At 48.4% G+C, this 22,787-nt stretch overlaps 1 protein-coding gene across 1 annotated transcript in view; it reads right to left on the bottom strand.

The window, feature by feature from the left end:
* The window catches only part of LOC146772201 (granulocyte colony-stimulating factor receptor-like), a 58,690-nt gene that overhangs the window by 8,832 nt on the left and 27,071 nt on the right, over positions 1-22,787 (bottom strand). The window contains exons 7-10 of the mRNA XM_085636983.1: positions 21,381-21,540; positions 20,745-20,827; positions 6,792-7,011; positions 3,008-3,211 (exon numbers count right to left, since the gene is read on the bottom strand). Coding sequence (XP_085493109.1) covers positions 3,008-3,211; positions 6,792-7,011; positions 20,745-20,827; positions 21,381-21,540 — 667 coding nt within the window. The remainder of the gene's footprint in view (positions 1-3,007; positions 3,212-6,791; positions 7,012-20,744; positions 20,828-21,380; positions 21,541-22,787) is intronic.

The following is a 22,787-nucleotide window of genomic DNA, read 5'->3' as shown; positions in this document are numbered from 1 at the left end:
TGTCAATGTTCAAAGGGACAGGAAGACGTAACCTCGGGGACCCTCGATGACGTGGCTGCATTGGCAGGGAGCTCACAGACCAGCAGAAGTGGGGCTGTGGGTTCGCACATTACTGCCTGAAACAGAAGTCTGAGGAGCTTTAAAACACCGTGAAATATTTGGGACAGATTTACAAGCCCCGTATGCCACATTTGCGCCGCTGTTGTGTCACTTTTGTGACGCAGCGTCGGCGCAAAGCCAGCGCCATGCTGCGGTGTATTTACAACGTGACGCATCTAGTGAGATGCGTCACGTTGTACAGCCCTGTGCCACATGTGGGCGCTCTGGCGCAGGGGGGGCCGTTCCGGCGCAGGAACGCCTCTTGAAAGTGGCTGAGTGAAATCTACAAGATTTCACTCAGTCACTTTTACGGCCATGCTGCGTCAAAACCCTGTGCCTGCTTGAAGCAGGCATAAGGATTGGCGCAGCATTTTAAAGATAGGTCCCCCGAGCCTTGCTGGAGCTGCGTCGCGCTTGCGACGAGACTCCAGCAATGCGTCACCTTTACGGCAGCAGATGCATCGCGCATCTGTCTATTCTTGGCGCATCCATGGTGGCGCAAGAGGTGTCTGCCGTGACGCAAAATAACTGGTGCATCCCTGCTGATATACAGGGATGCGCCAGTTATTGTAAATCTGCCCCTTTGTGTTTATCGACTGCTCACCAGTGCCTGATGCACAGCTCCTATCCATAAACCAGGGATCACCGGTGCCTGATGCACAGCTCCTATCCATAAACCAGGGATCACCGGTGCCTGATGCACAGCTCCTGTCCATAAACCAGGGCTCACCGGTGCCTGATGCACAGCTCCTATCCATAAACCAGGGATCACCGGTGCCTGATGCACAGCTCCTATCCATAAACCAGGGATCACCGGTGCCTGATGCACAGCTCCTGTCCATAAACCAGGGCTCACCGGTGCCTGATGCACAGCTCCTGTCCATAAACCAGGGCTCACCGGTGCCTGATGCACAGCTCCTATCCATAAACCAGGGATCACCGGTGCCTGATGCACAGCTCCTGTCCATAAACCAGGGCTCACCGGTGCCTGATGCACAGCTCCTATCCATAAACCAGGGCTCACCGGTGCCTGATGCACAGCTCCTATCCATAAACCAGGGCTCACCGGTGCCTGATGCACAGCTCCTGTCCATAAACCAGGGCTCACCGGTGCCTGATGCACAGCTCCTATCCATAAACCAGGGATCACCGGTGCCTGATGCACAGCTCCTGTCCATAAACCAGGGCTCACCGGTGCCTGATGCACAGCTCCTATCCATAAACCATGGCTCACCGGTGCCTGATGCACAGCTCCTATCCATAAACCAGGGCTCACCGGTGCCTGATGCACAGCTCCTATCCATAAACCAGGGCTCGCCGGTGCCTGATGCACAGCTCCTATCCATAAACCAGGGATCACCGGTGCTTGATGCACAGCTCCTATCCATAAACCAGGGCTCACCGGTGCCTGATGCACAGCTCCTATCCATAAACCAGGGATCACCGGTGCTTGATGCACAGCTCCTATCCATAAACCAGGGCTCACCAATGGGAACCGACTGGTTTCCAAATGCGATTGGGGATTCCAACTGTGTGCTGTAGGGTCACTACAAATTGTCCATTCACAAGGGATAGTAAAATAATGTTTAATTTGGCAGGTCGCGACCCCTTGCGCATAGCTATGAATGCTGCAATGGAGCCCTGCAAGGGACATCAGTTTCCCCCATCCCGGTATCAGCACACCCAAAAAGTATAATTTAAAAAATATATAACAACAGTAAATCCATTATCTGGACCATCTTTTTTTAATGATTCTCGCTTGGAACACTTGGACAGGAGCAGGCAGCAGTATGCTAGGCCGGTGCCTGCTCCCCGTAATGTCACCAATGTGATTCCCAAACAAGAATCTGCCACAGGGACGGCTTCTGCTTTGTGAACCAGTTACCACCCCTACTCCATGGTTGGCAGCTCATTAGGTTGGGCCTGGGCAGCGCATGCGCTGCTCTCGAGGCACGCTGTATTCAGCTATGCACTTGAAGCTCTGCTCACTCTCCGCTCATATTTTTCATTGGCTTGTGTCATTGTCCACTGTAAACTGTGGCTTTTCATTGGCCAACAGGCTTAATAGTTCCTCATTAGTATCACTTTGTCTTATTGTGTAACCTCTCATGAGGACACCCCTGTTACGTGTGTTGTCACTCGGTAGGCTTTAATTACAGCCTCCGAGCAATATTCTCTCAAACAGCTTTGTCCTGCCTGCAACACCCTCTCACCTAACGCTTTAAAAAAAAATCTTTATAGCACGGGCGTCGAACGCATTTGCAATGCAATAGGTCTCGCATTTGAGAGAGTTTAAGCTATTGACATTGTAAATGACAATACCTTTTATTATTGCAGGTTTTTTAAACATAAATAAAAGGCTTTGTCATTTACAATGCCATAAGCTCAAACGCTCGTAAATGCGAGACCTATTGCAGTGCAAATGCTTGTCTATGGTTTGCCACCACAACTGCGGCCATGGACCATTGTTCGGTTCAATTACAAATCCCAATAGGAGCGGGACGTCTCGTTCACGCTCCCCCCCCCCCACACTATATGCAATTCCTAATAGATCACAAACCCCTTTGAAAGTCACAAAAGAATGGATACATTTCAATTTGGAGTCCCAAATAAGGACTGGGGGGTTCCTCTGTCACAACCCCTCCTATTTATAATTCTTAATGTTTTGCAGAAGTCCATTTATGAATTGGAAAAACCCTAAAACTCATAAAAGGGCTAAAGTTTTTGGTCACTGATTTTTTGCGATTCGGAAGCTTTGTGGTTTGGATGCGGTGAGCTGCAACATTTCAGAAATTATTTTAATTATTTCGGATTTCCCATGGCTTCTAGAGACAATCAAATGTATGGTACACACCTTATAATACAAAAAAACCAAACACCATAATGTCATTCTTAAAACTGTCTCTACCTCGTACCACGGCCTCAGTGATGTTTCCCTCTCTGCTCTCCCAGTGGCTGAGACCACTTCCATGCTGCTCGGTGACCACAGCCCATTCCAGGACATGGATTGAGTCCTCGGTGAGACCCGTGTTGAGGATCCGGGACTCCCACCGCAGGAGAAGAGCATGGTCATTCACCGTAGACACCAGGACAGGCACGCGAGCCGGAAGGTCTGAAAGAGAAGAGGAGACAAAAGACCATAACATCCTCCAAATCTCCAGACAACCAAACTTCTTTCATTCAAGATCTGGGATCAATAGATGGAGGTTTTGGAAAGAATTAAGCAATGAATATCCCTTTATACGAGCAAACTCATGGGAACCAATCCCCCCGAGTTTGTACAAAAGAGTAAACTTCCATTGAACACTCCAACACCCTAATAATATGGAAGCAAAACCTCACACAGAGAAGAACAAACTTTGTGGAAAGAAGATCAAACTGCCCAGGTAGTAATGACTCAAGCGCCACAAGAAACAGAGGAAATGACCGAACAGCTAGAGTGGTCGAGCTCGAAGCTGGGGAACCGGGTTCAAAGTCTCGGCAGGGACGCTCAACATCCTGTGATTCTGGGCAAATCGCTTAATCTCCCTGGGGCAGAATTATGACGACTGGCGCATCCCTGCAAATCAGCAGGGATGCGCCAGGTAAGATGCATCATGCAAGTTTACCCTTGCCCCACCACAGATGCGCCGCATTTACTATGCGGCACATCGTGGCACAAGGATAAACAGATGCGTGATGCATCTCCTGTCGGAAGGGTGGCGCATTGCTGCAGTCGTGTCGCAAGCGCGATGCAACTCCAGCAATGCTCGTGGCCTGCCCATACATAACGTGGTGCATCACGCCTTACGCCTGCTTCAAGCAGGCGCAAGGTTTTGACGGAGCGGCGTCGGAAAAGTGACTGAGTGGAATCTTGTAGATTTAACTCAGGCACTTTACCGAGGCTTTACTGCGCCGGAATGCCCCCCGATGCAGGTTTCATGTGGAGCAGGGCTATACAAAGTGACGCATCTTCCTAGATGCATCACATTGTAAATAGGGCGCAACGTGGCAAATGGTTTACGCTGCCACTGCGTCACAGAAGTGACGCAATGGCAGCGCAAAAGTGGCACAAGGGGCCCGTAAATCTGCCCGCTGAGCCTAGCAAAATGAATGCGTCCATCTGTAATGCAACTGGTGCTCATGTAATGTGCAGTAGCAGCTGCTACCAGGCAGTAGTGGTGAGGCGGGAAGGGGGGGTTAAAAAAAAGAAACGGGGCAAAGGGGAAAAAGAAAAAAAATACTTACCTTTCCAGCGGCCGCTTTCCTCCATCCTCGTCCTCCTCAGGTCGACGAACCAGGAAGCACCCAGGCTCCCATCTCCCTTGACCAATCACAACGCTGCAGTGCACCGTTGTGATTTGCCTGAGCACCGTGAATCTGTGCTCAGCCAGGGAATGGGAGGCTGGGCATGTGCTCCATCAGGCTGTACAACACAGCCCATTGGAGAACGTGCCAAGTGTGCATGGCGGTTTGGCCTGCCCGAGACGGCCAGCCAAACTCTCATGCGCACTTAGGAGAGTGCCACCACTCCTTCCCCTGATCTGCCGGAAGCGCAGCCCAGCACCGGCTTTACATAGCCAATAATGGCAAATAAATTGATAATAACATAGTTATTATCATGTTATTTTTCTTGTGGGGCGTCGCTCCTCTGCCTTAGCAGAGGAGCCACCACTAGTAAAGCACTCTGATACCTTCATGCCGAGTTCACACTATATAAAAGAAAAACAAAAAAAATGAACAGGAAATAACTCTCAGGAACATAAAAGAAAACTTTCAGAAAACTTAAGATCAATTTTCCCAGGAAAAACAGAGGAGCAAACTCCTAGTAAACAATGGATCAAACGCTCACTAGAGAACCAAGGTGCCAAGAAGCAGCGGTTCAAATTCCAAAAACAGAAGAAAAGGCTCCCAGGAAAGAGAGCATTAAACTCACAAAACAGAGGATCAAACTTCCAGGAAACATAGGATCAAACTTCCTGGAAAGAGAGGAACAAACTCCCAGGTAACAGAGGATGAAAATCACATGGAAAGAGAGAAACAAACTCCCAGGAAACAGAGGATTAAAATCCCAGGAAACAGAAGAACAAACTCCCCAGAAACAAAGCATAAAAATCAGATGGAAAGAGAGGAGCAAACTCCCAGGAAACAGAGGATGAAAATCCAAAGAACAGAGGAACAAACTCCCAGGACACAGAGGAGGAAAATCACATGGAAAGAGAGAAACAAACTTCCAGGAAACAGAGGATTGAAATCCCAGGAAACAGAAGAACAAACTCCCTGAAAACAAAGGATAAAAATCAGATGGAAAGAGAGGAACAAACTCCCAGGAAACAGAGGATGAAAATCCCAGGAAACAGAGGAACAAACTCCCAGGAAACAGAAGATAAAAAAATCTGCTAGGGAGGCGCCTCCGTTTGAGCGGAGGTGCGTAGCCCTGCCTGCTGCAAGCAAAGCAGGCACAGACGAATACGTAAAATGGCATGTTAATGCCATTTGACTTATATGCCGCAGTGTGAGGGGAGGGGGTGGGGCTGAATCCTGAAACTGCACGATTACAGCTGCCCCTGCTGTGTGCATGTTGGGTTTGCCCGGTCTATTGCTACGGCCAGCCCGGCTTGCACAGTGCACACCCAGAAATCCCCTGGCTGTGAAACAGCGGGGGATTGCTGGCACTGGCACTCAGCCTCAAAATGAGCGCTGGGTTAGCCTGCTCCCACCAATCCTGGAGCTGCTGTCAGCATAAGAGCAGCTCCAGGACTGGTTGTATTGGTGTCCACTGAGAAGGAAGGAAGTCTTTCCCTTTCCTACTCGTGAACACCGATTGGGAGAGAGGTGCGCCCTGGGGGAGCAGTGTATGGTGAGTTTGGCGCCGTAGTGCCCCTCCATATGTTTATACTTATAGCCTCCACTGAGTCCCAGGGAACAGAGGACCAAACTCCCAGTAAACAGAGGGTGAAAATCACATGGAAGGAGAGGAACAAACTCCCAGGAAACCGAGAATGAGAATTGAGGAACATAGGAGCGAACCCCAGTTAAACCGAGGATGAAAATACCAGGCAGCAGAGGAACAAACTTCCAGGAAACAGAGGATCAAACTCCCTAAAAGGGGCAAGAAGACCAAACTCTCTGGTAAAGTAGCAAAATCTTGTAAAAAATGGAAACTACTGGAAAAAAGGACCTCGCTCCCAAGGAACAAAGGGAAGAAATTTCTGGGAATAAAATGGGAAGTCACAGGAACAAATGAGTAAACTCACCAGGGACGGTCTAACAGCAGTGCTGGCTTCATGCATGTAAGACTTGCCTCATGAGGTGTCCCGGACTCGGGAGCCCTTACAGACGTTCCTGGAGCTCCCTCATGCATGTCAGCAGAGCTCTGAAACCCTCCATGCAAGTTAGGGGAGTTTTAGGAACTACTCTCAAAGGGAGTCTCACAAACTGCCCCACAGACTTCAAGAGAGTCTCACAAACTGCCAAAAATATACTTCAAGGCAGTCTCAGAAACTGTGCAGGCCCTTCAAGGAAGTCTCACGAATGCCCCCCATACAGCTCAGGGGCACTGGTCCACTCTCATACATTGCAGGCAGTCTTGGAAGCATACCCACTCACCAGTGGAGAGACACTCACTAACATTTCCATGAACCTACAGTCCTCTTAACTGTCAGTATCTCATTCCAGTGGTTGTCGCTTCCCTGCGGAGGGTTTACACCTACCTCCTTGGTCGGCCGCTGGGATCACCAGCTTGGCGGCGGGAGACTCTCCGAGGATGTTGTAGGCTGTCAGGAGGATGGTGTGGTCCTCCTTGGAGAGGGACAGAGTCCACCTGAAGGAGTCTGCAGGGCATTCGAAGAGAACGGTGCTCCCTTCCCCCAGTGTCTGAGAGAGGAGGTGGTATCCCAGAATCCTCCCGTTTGCTTCATCCTGTTTCAAAGGCTAAAGTAGAAAGAACTAGTGAGGAGTAGGAGCAAACTGGAAGAGGAAGAGAGAATAAGAAGGTGAGAAAGAGAGAAGAGTGAAAGGGGGTCGAGACAAGAGGGAGCAAAGAAAGATAGAAAGGGGAAGTAAAAGGGAGAACAACAAAAAAGAAAGAAGGAAGGAAAAATGAAGGGAAGGAGAGAAACTAAAAAGACAAAGGTACTGTGGAGGAGGAGGCTTGGAGGTCCAGAGGGAATAAGGGAAGAGTGAGAAAAAACAGAGATGTCACTGCTTTGGGAACGCATGTGGGTCTGAACAGCTCACCCAGGGTTACTGAATTACAATTTAGGTGTGCAATGCTGGGAGTTATCCACTTTGGGGAATCTACACCCAGCCCCAATACTGTCATTTTTGGGATCCTCTCTCGGCCCCAAAGTCACCATTCTCCAGTATTGGATCTTTCATAGATTCACATGCTTGAATCATTCCCTGCTGTGGAAGTGGGAGTCCCACGGTACCATAGTAAAGCAGTATTTATCAGTATCATAGGCTATGTCAATGAAAAGTCAGTTTCATAGCCTATCTATGTCCTTTGTTAAAAAAGGACCAAACTTGGATTATAACCAATCAGCGACAGCACCCTATGGAACACTCCCAACAGAGGCTGAGATCTCAGATTTTCTACCACGCATCATGTAAGGGAGTTACCCTGAGCTCTGCTACTTTTCTTCCTCTTTAGAACTGAAAATGTATCTACAACTACTATGTCTGATACTTCTAAGAAAGGCCTTTTCGGGTCTTGCAAAACATGTGAAAAGAAAAGGCTACATGTGGAAGATCCACACAGAAACTGTCTTTATTGCCTCTACCCTCAACATCAGGCAAAGGAGTGCAAAATATGTCACACCTTTTCCTATACGACCCTAAAGGGCAGGGACGGAAGGCTACGTCTGTGGCTACAGAAGGATAAAACGAAGAGATCTACCACATCTGAGGAAGACAGTGACACGTCCATGAGGACACACAAAAGGCCAAGATCATCTGACTAAGTGACATCTGAGGAGGGCAGGAAAGCCTTAAAAACTCAACAAAAAACCCTCTGAGAAAGGAGAAACCAAACTCATCTCCACAGAGGCGGCCTCCTCTCAGCCCAGTACGCCATCTGTGAAGACAGAGGAGCATAAGCATTCTTCCTTCTCTGAACCGTCGACATCAAGGACTAAAAATCCTCTCAAAGCCCTGTTGATGACAACATCACTGTCGATGTCGGTATTGATGATGACGGTCACTGCCGTCTCATCCATAAGACCATTGTTGTCTAAGACAACGGCAACGACAGCCATCATTGACGCACCCATCGCGTCAACAAGAATACTGTCATCCACTAAGACACTGTTGATGGCGATGTTACCCCCGACGACACCGTCGATGACAACACTGTCGATGAAGACACCGTAGACGGCGACACCATCAACAGTGGCACTGACAACGGAGTTTTTTACTGTTTATGCCGAAGTTCACTTTGACGACTCGATTGGACAGTCGAGGAAGATCAAATAACCAAAACAGCTTTAAGACCTGAAATTGACATCATCTAGCAAGGCCTCACCTTTGCCACCAAGTCACCTGTTAGACCTGGAGGAGTCGGATGAGGCTGGGCCTTCTGGGGCAGCACACAGCCCATCAGAACTCCAGGTCAAACACCAGGATGAAGATGATGAAGACAAGGAGGAGCATTATTACCATGAATTTTATGCACCTCCCATTATGAGCATCATCAATACCACCCTTATCCGCAACCCAGGTATGATGAAGTACATATGCCTGTGTCACTCGTCCAGGATCTGCAGGCCATGCTGCAAGATTACAGAAGGAGATTTCCTGACTCGGCAGGAACAGCCACTATGCCACCTCGGCATACCTCTCCTACTACGCCAAGGCACATCCCTCCAACTAAAATGCCCAGGATGACACCTGCCTCTGACATAGTAGATCCACCAAGAGAGGACCCAACATCTTTAGAAGATGAAAGGGAGGAAGATGAAATCCCTGAAGCCCCACCCCCACAGGATGAGTGGGATGACTACCTTGTTCCCACTCCATCGCCTCCACCAGCACATCCTTCAGATTCTCCCCCAGAGGACATTGCGGGTCTACACATAACCTGATGGACTGGGCCGCAACATGATTTCATCTCCCAACCTCTGTCAAACAGTCAGACTGTTTCTTTATGACTTCACGGAGCAAGCAAGGAAATCAGCAAGGGCCATCCCCATCAGCAGCTGTATCTGGGAGAAGGGGATTACGATAATGAAAAACCCGGCTACAGTAGCGGCGGTGCCACCCCGCATGGACAAAAAGTACAAGGCTACAGAGGATTCCTCCGCTTGCCTCACTGGTCATCCCAAACTGTATTCTGTGATCTCTCAAGCGGCGCAAGGTACTTGAAAAACCCTTCTGCTCCCATCTCTGCACCGCCAGACAAAGAACGGATCGATCCTGGGTCGTCTGACAAATGTGGTCTGATGTCAGCAGCTTGGTTGAGGTTAGTGCCTGAGGACCAAATGGCAGAAGCGAGGAAGATCCTCCAGGAGGGTGAGCGCACCTCCTCGGAGATTACAGACTGTGTGGAGGACATCACCTCCACAGGTTTCAGCCAATCAGCTGAGGCAGCGGTCTTCAGATGCCAGGGCTGGCTAAATGCCACATCCTTGAGGCCGGAGATACAAAGATCTTGGACATGGCATATGACGGAAAAACATTGTTTGGTAAGCACATAGAGGGGAACAACCTTTACAACGCAACTTTTACAACGCACTACACTTACAACGCATTTTTTACAACGCAAAATCCATTACAACGCATTCCATTACATCGCAGGACACTACAACGCATTTTTTAAAACTACCTTTACAACGCATTCCATTACAACGCATACTACCTTTACAACGCATACCATTACAACGCATAATATTACACTACACTATCCAACACTTACCCTACTGTTGCACCCCCTGGAGTTAGAATAGTAATTTTTACCCCTATACTATCCAACACTTACCCTACTGTTGCACCCCCTGGAGTTAGAATAGTAATTTTTACCCCTATACTATCCAACACTTACCCTACTGTTGCACCCCCTGGAGTTAGAATAGTAATTTTTACCCCTATACTATCCAACACTTACCCTACTGTTGCACCCCCTGGAGTTAGAATAGTAATTTTTACCCCTATACTATCCAACACTTCCCCTACTGTTGCACCCCCTGGAGTTAGAATAGTAATTTTTACCCCTATACTATCCAACACTTTCCCTACTGTTGCACCCCCTGGAATTAGAATAGTAATTTTTACCCCTATACTATCCAACACTTACCCTACTGTTGCACCCCCTGGAGTTAGAATAGTAATTTTTACCCCTATACTATCCAACACTTACCCTACTGTTGCACCCCCTGGAGTTAGAATAGTAATTTTTACCCCTATACTATCCAACACTTACCCTACTGTTGCACCCCCTGGAGTTAGAATAGTAATTTTTACCCCTATACTATCCAACAATTACCCTACTGTTGCACCCCCTGGAGTTTGAATAGTACTTTTTACCCCTATACTATCCAACACTTACCCTACTGTTGCACCCCCTGGAGTTAGAATAGTAATTTTTACCCCTATACTATCCAACACTTACCCTACTGTTGCACCCCCTGGAGTTAGAAAAGTAATTTTTACCCCTATACTATCTAATACTTACCTTAAATGCAATTTAATATAATGCGTTGTAATGGTATGCGTTGTAAAGGTAGTATGCGTTGTAATGGAATGCGTTGTAAAGGTAGTTTTTAAAAATGCGTTTTAGTGTCCTGCGATGTAATGGTATGCGTTGTAATGGATTTTGCGTTGTAAAAAATGCGTTGTAAGTGCATGCGTTGTAAAAGTGTGCGTTGTAACGACATACATCCGCACATAGATGATGCGCTATTGGCGATGAAGATGGACACTGACACCGCTAGATCACTAGGTACCATTCACTTTAAGAAGTTGCCCTTTCAAGGGGCTAGAGGGAGAGGTTTCCCTACCTACAGAGGGGTTTATCAATGATTTCAACAATACCAACTCTTTCAATCACAATATAGACCAGTCTACCAATATCAGGTGTACTGCCAACCACCCTCTGTGGCCTATAACAAACAAAGCACGCATCTGAAGCACCCCCCTCCACCCGAGTCGAAAGGCAAGTCCTAAACTGTGACCTAGACCACATACCGGCTACTTCCACTCCTTCCTGTCACATGAGTGTGAATATTTACAACTACCTCCCTCAAGATAGATAACATCGGACAAATGGATATTAGATCTAATAAACCACAGACATACCCTAGAGTTTGTGCAGAGACCACTAAACACCCCTCCAAAGGAGCGCACCGACCTCGTCTTCCCTTACTAAGAAAATAAGCCCTCGTAATGCTGGCCAAGGGTGCGATAGAAAAGGTCCCTTATTCCCAGAAGGGCATGGGATTCTACTCATGTTTTTTCCTCATATGAAAGAAAACAGGGGAATGGAAACCCACCCTAGACCTCAGGAAATTAAACAAATTCTTACGCAAACAAGACTTCCGCATGCCTACACCTGCTGAACATCGGATATTGCATGACCTCTCTGGACCGTCAAGATATGTTTTCCCCATCCCCATATATCCCAAACACTGCAAATATCTCTGCTTCACCGTAGCCGATACCATCACCAGTTCAGAGTCCTCCCCTTCGGTCTCAAGTCAGCTCCTCGGATATTCGCCAAACATGTCTCCTCCCTGTAGCAGCCACACTCAGAGCACAAGGTCATCAGGTATTACCCTACCTAGACGACTGGCTGCTAAAAGCCTCAACACCACAGCAAGCGTCCAAAGCTACCAAGGCTTGCCTAGCTCAGTTCCACACACTGGGCCTCACAGTGAATTATCCAAATTCCTCAAGTCAAAAACCTAAACAAAGCCTTTGTATCACAAGACAGACACGAAAGTTGACAAACTTAGCCCTAAGGCTTTCAAAAAGAAAGTCTGTTTCAGTGCAGATGGACATGTCGCTACTGGGCATGGTCTCTTCTGCAATCAAACTGGTCCCGCGTGCACGGCTGAAGATGAGGCCACTTCAAGAGGAGCTGCAAGCACAATGGATCCAATCGGAAGGGTCGTTCGAGGATTTTATAAACAACATCCTAAAAGGTGTTGGAAAAATTAGTGTGGTGTCTCAAATATCTCATCTTTCAAATGGCCTCAGATTCTTAGTACCTGACTTCATCGTCACCACCGATGCCTCTCTAGAGGGCTCGGGTGGCCACTTACAGGACCTGCAGATCCAAGGGAAGTAATCGTCACTTAAAAAACGATGCATATCAACTGCCCGGAACTGAAAGTGATACCTTTCACCCTGCAAGCTTTTCTTCCACGAATAGCAGGTGCTTTGATTCTGGCACGTACGGACAATACGACTAGCATGTAGTATATAGCAAATACTATGTGCTTCTTAGAGCAAACCCAAAGTTTATCCCCAAGGTTCCATCGCGATTTCATCTTAATGAACTATTATACTTTGTGCTTTTTTCCCAAATCCATGATCTCTGGTTGAAAGGTCTCTCCACACCTTGGACATTAAGTGATGTTTTAAGTTCTATCTCTATCGTACCAAACAACTCCGAAGAACTGATCAGCTGTTGGTCTCTTACCGACTTTATTGTCAAGGTACGGCCATCACGAAAGCAACCATCACATGTTGGAGATCTGCCACCATTCAGTTTTGCCACACCAAGGCTGGTAAGCCAAACTCAACAAAGGCAAAGGCGCTCTCAACAAGGGCAGTGTCTACGTCGGCTGCTCTGTTTGCAGGTGTCCCGCTGGAGAAATATGCCATGCTGCGATGTGGAAGAGCACCCACGCGTTCACGCAGCACTACTGCCTAGGATCGGTGAAGAGAAGGGATGCAGCCGTAGGACAGGTGGTGCTATGTCAACTGTTTCAATAAGGTGAGCCTCTGAAACTGTAGGTGATTTTTTAACATATCATTACTAATGTATATGATAGCGTTGTATACTACATGATTGTTCCTAAGCAGTGGACTAAGGTAAGTTGCGCTGCTCGCTGTGATTTTTAGCGTCGGGAGTTTGTTCTGCACTTTAAAATCAGTGTGAACGGTACTACGCGCAGCGCAAGTCGGCGAAGTTTCTTTCCCCTGCTCGAGTAAACTTCTATTTGAGCGGCAGAATCCTCAACGTGAGGGGCAGGTATCTCAACGAGAGTGGTAGCGACCTGCTGCAACCACCCCCATTGAGAAATCTCACCGGGAAGTGGTTTAGCGTTACATTTTCTGCACTCGTGCTCGCCATCTTAACATTGGCAAGCCGCGAGAGAGGAAAACTGTGCAAACTCCGTAAGCGCAGTGGAATTTCACACCTGGGCTTCTGAAGGATCCAATACTGGGAATGAAAATATGTTACTTACTGGTAACTTCAGTTCTCCAGCATTGGTATCTTTCAAAGATACACATGCGACCCCCCCCCCCCTTCCCCTGAGAGGCTCCCCTTATTGCTCTGGGTTATTTATTTCCAATTGTGCTTGAAAATTTGAGGGACTGAGCATCTGTTGGGAGCGTTCTAGAGGGTGCTGTTGCCTGATTGGTTATGGCCCAAGTTGGGTCCTTTTTAGGTCTCGCCTGACCCAGCGCATGTGCTGGTCTGGCGAGACTTTTTGAGAGGGCTCCAAAAAAGTGCTACCAGGCCAGCCTAGAGCTACAGTGCATGTGCGCTGGCGCGCGCGCCGCGCTTGACCGCGATAACTTTCACTTTCGCGGCCGCTCGGCCGCTTTGATGTTTGATCGCGACCACTTTCGCGGCCGCATGGCCGCTTGGCATAGCCAATAGGTCTCGCTTTTGGGACCATATATAAGTATTTAGTTATGCAACTGTTGCATGGCTAAACACTTATAAGGTCCCAAAGGCGAGACCTATTGGCTATGCCAATGCTTGTTTAACAATGAACATAGATAGGCTAATAAACTGACTTTTCATTGCCATTTTAGCCTATGGTACTGATACATACTGTTTTACTGTGGTACCGTGGGACTCCCACTTTGATGACGGGGAATGATTCAAGCAGCATGTGAATCTATGAAAGATCCAATACTGGAGAAGTACAGTTACAGGTAAGTAACTTAGGGGCATATCATCAAGGGCATTATCGCCGCTTTAGCGGCACTTTTTGCCGCTAAAGTGGTGATAATCTTAACGCTCTATCAGCATGGGCATGTTAGCGCGTGTTTCCATGCATTTTCACCCTGTCTCTGAACGCCCAGCTGTGCATCTCTAATGAGATGCAAAGTGGCGTTCCTCCCCCAAATAACGGGAGAAATGTCGCTAACCGACATGTCTCCTATTATCAAACCTCCCACTAACTGGCATGGCGATAAGAAAAGTAGCGCTAACCGCGTTTATCGCTACTTTTCTTACGCCTGCTTTTAATCTGACTTAGCCATTATATCCAATGGAAGGTGGATATAATGGTTAAGTCTGCCCTCCCCTATCACCAACGATTCGCCGATCGTTGTATGATTATCGCTGGATTTCCAGCGATAATTGCACAATATGTAGCTCTCGCTGGTAATTCTATCGCTTTTGAGATAAGTGTTGCTGATAGCACGCTATCTCAGTGATAGAAACCAGCGATAGCCGGCGATAATTATCCTAGCGCTAAGTGCGCTTAGCGATAATTATCGCCGGTTGTTGGTGATATGCCCCTTATTTTCTTATGGGTGACGTCAGCGCCGTCCTGAAGCCGCCATATTGTGAAAGTCAGAAGCACCCCGTCCCCACTGTGTGCTTCTGGGGTGGCCATTTCCTGTACTGTGATATGCTCTGAGAGTGAAGTAACTACAATAACTATTTAGTTAGATAGAAGGTGAGTTATTTCTTGAGGAGTTTTCTAAGGTGCCATATTTTGCTTTGCAACATGACAAAGCTGACAGGCCTGGGAGGAGGCCGCAGAGAGCTCTCGCCGTTAGCACTCGCTCGATGTCCTGGAGGTGAAAGTTTAACAGGGCGTCGTCTCTTTCCAGCACAACCAGCACCTACGTGTGGGTTTCCATGAAGGACACTGCAACCTTCAAATAAAGGCCAGTCTCATGTCTTTCCTTCTTCCTGTTCTGAACGCTGGAGCTCTCTGAGGAATTAATATTCCGTGGGGAAGAAAACTGTGTGAGATCTGACACACTGAGCTCATGGGTTCAAGGCTTCGTCAGCAGCACACAGCGGTATCCCCAGGACCCCAAACTAGGGAGAGGAAGAGACCCCACAGAGCCCCGAAGCTGTAGGGACCCGCGCTGGACTAGCAAAGTAGTGGGACCTGAAGCCCCCGAGGAGCTTGTATGAACTGCTCGCCTGAGTGTCTTGTCACTTCTGGAAGCAGCTACAGACATATCATTGGAGCGCTTTCTTAACTTTATCTAGTGGTTGCCAAAGAAAAGTTACACTCTCTCAGACTGTCTCTACCTCTCCCAGGTCTCACTGCTGGAAGCTCGTGGCCTCTCTGGGACTGTCTCTACCTCTCCCAGGTCTCACTGCTGGAAGCTCGTGGCCTCTCTGGGACTGTCTCTACCTCTCCCAGGTCTCACTGCTGGAAGCTCGTGGCCTCTCTGGGACTGTCTCTACCTCTCCCAGGTCTCACTGCTGGAAGCTCGTGGCCTCTCTGGGACTGTCTCTACCTCTCCCAGGTCTCACTGCTGGAAGCTCGTGGCCTCTCTGGGACTGTCTCTACCACTCCCAGGTCTCACTGCTGGAAGCTCGTGGCCTCTCTGGGACTGTCTCTACCACTCCCAGGTCTCACTGCTGGAAGCTCGTGGCCTCTCTGGGACTGTCTCTACCACTCCCTGGTCTTACTGCTGGAAGCTCGTTGCCTCTCCGAGACTGTCTCTACCTCCCCAGATCTCACTGCTGGAACCTTAAGGCCTCTCTGAGGCTGCCTCTACCTCTCCCAGGTCTCACTGATGGGATCTCGCGGCCTTTCTGGGACTGTCTCTACCTCTCCAAGGACTCATTGCCTGCAGAATCAACCTCTCTGAAACGGTCTCTACCTTTCCAAGGTCCCACTGATGAAAGCTCATTGCCTCTCTGAGACTGTCTCTACCTCTCCCAGGTCTCCCTGCTTGAAGCTCGTGGCCTCTCTGAGGCTGTCTCTACCTCTACCAGGCCTCACTGCCAGAAACGCATGTCCTCCCTGAAACTGTCTCTACCTCTCTCGGGTCTCACTGATGGGAGCTCGGGGCCCCACTGAGACTGTCTCTACCTCTCCCAGGTCTCACCGCTGGAAAATTATGGCCTACATGAGACATTCTATGGGGAGAGGATGTGGCGCAGTGGCCAGAGCTTCCAGCTCGGGAGCTGGGAATCCGGGTTCAAGTCTTAGCGTTGGCGCAACATCCTGTGATTCTGGGCAAACTGCTTCGTCTCCCCGTGCCCATGGACTGCGCCTAGATACCCTTACGGGACATAAATGGCACTATATAAATGTACAAACTTCACCTCTCCCTCCCCCAGGTCAGACTGCTGGCAAGACCTCCCGCTCTTGATTTTTAGGTCTCGGCTCGAAGGCTGCGCTTGCGCAGTCTCGCTCCGAGATTTAATGTTTTGGAGAAGAGGGGCTTGAACCCGCCCCTCTTCTCTCCTCTTCTCCATTGGCTGGCCTCTTAAATGCTCGCCAGCCATTGGAGAAGAGGTTTGTCTCTCTGAACAGGCCCCGTCCTTTTCGGATTCGGGGGCGGTGTTTTTTGCTACTTTTCTCATTATCTCCTCCAGCCAATGGCAAGAGGAGAGAACAGAAAAACACGCCCCCGAATCCGGAAACGCCGCTGCCTTTCTCAGAGGCATTTCTGTTTCGCCTCGGAGAAAGGCAGTGGTGTGCTTGTTCGAGTGTGTTCTAAAAGCACAGCACAAGTTTTTGGGGGTAATTTTAAACCAGCACATCCGTAGAATCACCAAATCCCAGCGGCTTTTGCCATATGCCATCTCTTTAAGTACTGTGTAATGGGAGCTTACTGGCCTCTTTCGCTGTAATAGACACGTCACTGGTATCCGTGCTTTCCATGTGTGTGTTAACAGCTCACTCGCTGCTTGCTCCTCTACCTTCGCTCTCCTTTCCCTCTGATAAAATCTTGACCATGATCTGGTTTTCGAAAAGCGGCTGCACGATGTTGCTCATGTGGATTGCTTTGTAGGTGCTAGCAGTGTGTAAATGTGCATGTCCCGCTTGTGAGCGTCATGTATTTCTTATAAATTATACAGTGAACGCTCATAGGTCGCAGTTTTCTTCGTGTGAACTTTCACTTTAAAATGGGGAATTTTGCTCCTCTTAAGTTGCTTCAAGGGAAGAAGGTAGCCAACACCCATCCACTTTCAAAGTCGCAAGACAACGTGATTTAAAGTTTGTTCCCGTTGGGAATAAAATTGGCATCTTTTTTCCATTCCAACTAGCGTTCGTGAGAAAATATTGTCAGATGGTGGGGGAAAACTACAGAGGGCGTAAATGGCTGAAAAGCAGCATACTGCACATGCCAGCAATCGGGATGTAGATGAGACCGTTGTAATGAAAACTTCAGAATCCCTTTAACAGACCCATGAATTTACTGGCTAGGAAGTCCGCCGCTCTGGAAACCCGTGTCAGACATTGAGGGGCTGTAATTCCCCAATGAAAAAGTCCTGCGGAATGTTGTTCTCGCGGTCTCCCGGTTAAGGGGACCGCATCTGGCACCAGTAGGCTGCCTGGCACTCCAGGGGACTAGAGAAGAAAACATGCGGCCTCTTTTGTCGGTGAACTTTTCTTTATGGACTGCTGGAGATGGAGTGAGTGCAAGCTCTTTTGTGTAGCGCCGGGAGTAGGAGGAGGATTGGAGCCACCCAGAGGGACTCGAATCCTCTTCACCGGCCATTGCTGTCTTTGCTCCTTTGCAGACAATGCGCCTTAAGCCGTTACGAGGGTCACGGCTTGGGCTGGAGTTTTAGCCAGGCCTGATGCCTTCCAGTCTGGGGTGACGCAGTTGCTCCTCTGATTGGCCACTTTCCTGGGTGGTCGACTATCGCAGCCAATAAAGGAATAGCAAAGCCTATGGGTGATAGGGAAGGCGGGGGTAGTGGTGGTGAGGACCTTGCTACTTGGGGTGAAGGCAAAGAGGAGGGTGTCGTGTAACGAGCACATCTACGATTTCAATGAATGGAGGAGGGGAGTAAAGCCTGTCACTGAACGGGGTCTCCTATTTGGGCTGCAAAGGCAGCCGCAATCTTACATTGATTTATTTGGGGGGGGGGGGGGGGGGGGAGGGGTGGGGGGGGTGTTTAGGAGCTGCACGTTGTGGATGAGCCGAGAAAGAGCTGCATTCTTTGCAGTGCTCGAGGTGTCGAGTGGCATTGAGTGTGTGTTAGGGGGTCCAGTCATGTGAAATGGGATAATTAAACGCTACTACAGGGTGTGTCCTGGGTTAATTGCATGGCAGGCCCAAGAGTAGTGCAGTCTTACACAGTTACTGCGTACTTACGATCATAATTGTCAGGCACCGCCAGGATATTGTGGCATTGATTTGAACATTTTGCGGCATAAAAAGGAAATTTTCAGGCACACAACTGCATTTATAGCGGCATTTTGCACCAAATTTCGTGAGTAGACCAAATCTGTTTTACTATTCTATCGTTGAAGTAACGGACAGATGGGTATCCTGTGTGCCCATTGATTAAAACACATCTATAGCTTGATTACAAATGTCCTGTTTGCGCAAGGATTACAGTCACAAGTATTGATGATGCACGTGATAGTTGAGAGGTGCGATAAATATCTTACTTACCCTTTTGTTAAATTTTGGCTGGGAAATCCTGCTAGAATTTAACAAAGGGGAAAAGACTCCATATTTGGTGTAGCAAGTTGATTTTGGAGCAGTGAGCACAAAAATCCACGCGTTAGTCCCTAAAACATCGGAATAGGCTAACATTATCGCATCAGATGCATCTAAACACTTCAGTGCTGGAATGTGATAATTATCGCATTCAGCCCTACACGGGTCACTTCTAATCAGGACCATAGTCTCTAGCTTTATCTAACCTGTGTAGAGCTGGAGGGTCTATATTTCTTTTCCTCATGCAGCAGCTTTACATTGTAGTCATATTACTAATGCTCCACTGTTACATTGTATCCTATTCTTTATTCTGTTGCTTTGCCGTGTAGTCATATGCCTAATGCTGCAGTGTTATATTAGAGTAATATTGAGGAGACGTTGCCTAGCCCTGCCTGTTTCCTCTCGTCATTGCATTGGCTCTCCGACAAGGCTCAGCCCTTTGAGACACCGAATCCCTCTGCAACTTTGGGCAGAGTACTCCTAGCCTCCTGCTTGCTTCTTAGGCTGCCTCCTTTTCTCTGCCTCACCCTTTGCCTCTCAGCACTTGCCTCTTTGTGCTTCTTCGGACTCTCTGCTCTTTCTCTTGCCCCTTTTCGCCACATTATCCACTCCTTCCTGTGTGCCTTTTTGCACTGTTTTCACTCTCCATGCTCTGCTTTTGCGACAACTTGTTGCTTTTTTGCTCCTTTTTCCCCTCACTATCTCCACTGCCTCACATTTGCGTTTCTTTTTACCACTTTTGACTGTTTTCACCCTCTCTCGCTCTTTCTCACCTTATAGCACTTTTTCCGATTGTGCTCACCCTCCTTCACGGGTTGCCTACCTTCACCTGCCCTCCACTGCCTGCCGCATTCTCCTGCTGCATGCTCCTGCCCAGCCCCGCCCACTATCTCTATGATTTCAACCCCCCCCCCGCTCCCCTGGACCTTCTTAATGGCAGCCACAGCTGACTCTCGCACAGACGTGTGCCAATGGCCAGTCCAGCCACTGCACTTTTGGTCCTTTCTACCAGCATAACTACTTCGCCACAGCTCTCCACACTCTGAACCCCAGACACATCTCTCCACGCTGCTTTCTGGCCACCCTGGCCGGCTCCCAAGATGCATTCTCCTGCACCGTCTGCAGCTTCTTCTGTGCCCTCGTAGCATTCTGTTATGTCATCTCCTTTCCTACTGTCATTCTCGCTTATCCGCATCTTGTGACAGACACACAACACCAGCACCGATTTTCTTTGAGGTTGAACCAAAACTACTGCTGGAGACTAGTACAATTTATCTCCCTCATCCCTAATTCTCCCCAGGTGAATGATCACGTGCGCACTGTTCTACGGGCCCAGCCAATACTGAACAAGCATTTACAATGCAACGGTCTCGTCATTGTTAAAGTTAGAGCTATTGGCATTGCTCATGACATTTTTTTTGTTTATGTTTTTGTTTTTAAAACATGTAAAGAAACGGCATTGTTATTTACAATGTCAATAGCTTAATCAGTGTGTGTGTAGGTGGCTCTGTGTGTGGGTGCAAATGCAATAGGTCTCGCATTTGAGAGTGATTAAGCTATTGACATTGTAAATAACAATGCCGTTTCTTTAAATGTTTTAAAAACATAAACAAAAATAATGTCATGAGCAACATCATTAGCTTTAACTTTACCAATGCCGAGACCATTGCATTGTAAATGCTTGTTGTTTTGGGCAGAGACATTATTCTCTTGCTTCAGTCTGAGGTTTGTGTTTAATGATCTTCTGCCCAAAGTTTACCTTTCTGATCGCTCTCAGGGGTCGTGCAGCTTGAAAGTACCTTTCCAGAGATATATGGCCTTTTAGTTACCTTCCACATCAGCAGGACATTCCTCCGCCCATAGGCATCCGGAGTCGCGATTCTTCTCCACAAAGATGGCGCGCTGGAGGGTGCTTTGAAGAGGAGAAAAGAACAAGCAAGAACCATGAAAGGGCAGAAACCAAGCAACTCCCAGCCAGAGAATGGCTGGGCCACACTCCCCATGTACACCCAGGACAGGTCACACTCATAACAGGGCAGAATCCGCATGAGTCCAGCCAATCAGAGGATGGGGAGGCTGTACACCCGTCACACATAACATAACGTGTATTTGTAAAGCACACATCACCCAAACGTATCAAGGCGCTGAATAACAGATGTTTATTGCTACCCAACTCAACGGTACTCCTTTTATCGACCTCAGATGGATGAAAGGCTGAGTGGACCCCCGGGATTTGAACCTGTGACCATGAGGTTGAACACAGGCCCCTGCAGTGGACGCATCATTCCACTGAGCCACCAGATCCGGCATGCAGACAGGACAGGTCAGAGTCATGACAGGTCAGGACACAAATGTCTCCAGCCAATCAGAGGGTGGGGAGGCTGTCCGCTCGTCACACATGCACACAGGACAGGTCAGAATCATGCCATCCAGCCAGTCGGGGATGGGTGCCCTCCAGACCCTACCTGCTTGTTCCGTCTCCACGGTCTTCGCCGGGCTCCAGTCGCTCCAGGGGCTGAAGGGACTCTGGTACTTGGCTCGCATCTCCAGGGTGTAATTGGTGAAATAGGAAACACTGCAAAGTCGCTTCGGCGACATCTCACTCTCAGTGGCTGTGAAATTCAGCTTCAATAGGAAAGTGAGATCTTTTAGAATTTGGAATTACAGGACAGGCACAAAGTTACAGTGGATAAAAAGAGGGGCAGTGATACAATTTAACGCATGCGGAGGCGAACACCAACTTAAACTGTCAACCTTAAAAAAATCCCACTTCTGACACCAGAAGCAAGGGTTTTACGCATATCGCTATATTATCAGCACGCGGAGGGTCTTAGAGGCCATCTCTATCACCACAGAAAGGATTCTGAGAGTTTGACTGAAATAAACACAGATACAGATGGCTGGTGCTCCACTTACCACCACCTGCCATGTTAAAACTGTTTGCAATGAACTTGGCAACATAAGTGAGGATGTAAAGAGTTTACTTGTTACACAAAGAATGGATCGTCTCAATATTTGAGGTTCCACATCCGTGGACCAGTGGCGGGTGGCAGCACTAGAGAGTGGTAGGCCAGGCAAATGGGTGGTGGGTGGGTTACTGCATTAAATAAACATACTAATAAAGATTAAATATATACTTATTAAATGAAGGAAAGAGATAGGCACTTACCTTCCTGCACTAATGTCCTCCTAGCTCCTGTTTTCTTCTTTTTGGCTCTGCCTCCAGCTCGGGACTCTCAACAACTCCCCTAACCAATCCCGGCTCTGCTCTCATGCTGGTAGCCAGCATGAGAGCAGGACCAGGATTGGAGGGAGCGGCCTCTCTCAGCGCTCTCAAGAGCATTAGAGGCCTGTGCTTTCACTAACCCAGCTGTCCAAGACAGCTAGGTTAGAGAAGTTTAAAATGTGCATGTCTGGCTGGCAGTCGCAAGACAGCCAGCCAAACAGACATGCGCAGTTCCCACCTCTTCCCTGCAGCCACTAAGCAGCCCCTGCCCCGTCTTGGCTCTCAGTTTGGGAGGTCTTGATGACATTTTTGTTGTAATAAAATAGCTTCATTCCCATTTTATATTTCATCTCTGGGGCATTTTTAGTGGGGCGATGCTCGTCCGCCATTATGGAAGAGCCGCTCCTGCCGTGGACCACTTTCACTTGTAATGCTTTCACCGGTATGGTGAACACAGCACCGACCAGAAACACTCTCCATTGCACGTCTCCCACCACATGCACACATCTAGCAGAGTTGGTGAAACCGCACCAACACGAATCCATTTGGCTGTCGGGTCCTCTAAATACGGTTTGTGGAGGAAACAGGTTAAGTGGAAAAGGAAATACCTGTTGTCTCTTGACTCAGACTATGTACAAAAGACTTA

This window comes from Triturus cristatus, chromosome 12, assembly GCF_964204655.1.
Source record: "Triturus cristatus chromosome 12, aTriCri1.1, whole genome shotgun sequence".
In the NCBI taxonomy this organism is placed as follows: Eukaryota; Metazoa; Chordata; class Amphibia; order Caudata; family Salamandridae; genus Triturus; species Triturus cristatus.
This window is presented reverse-complemented; position numbering and strand designations above follow the sequence as displayed.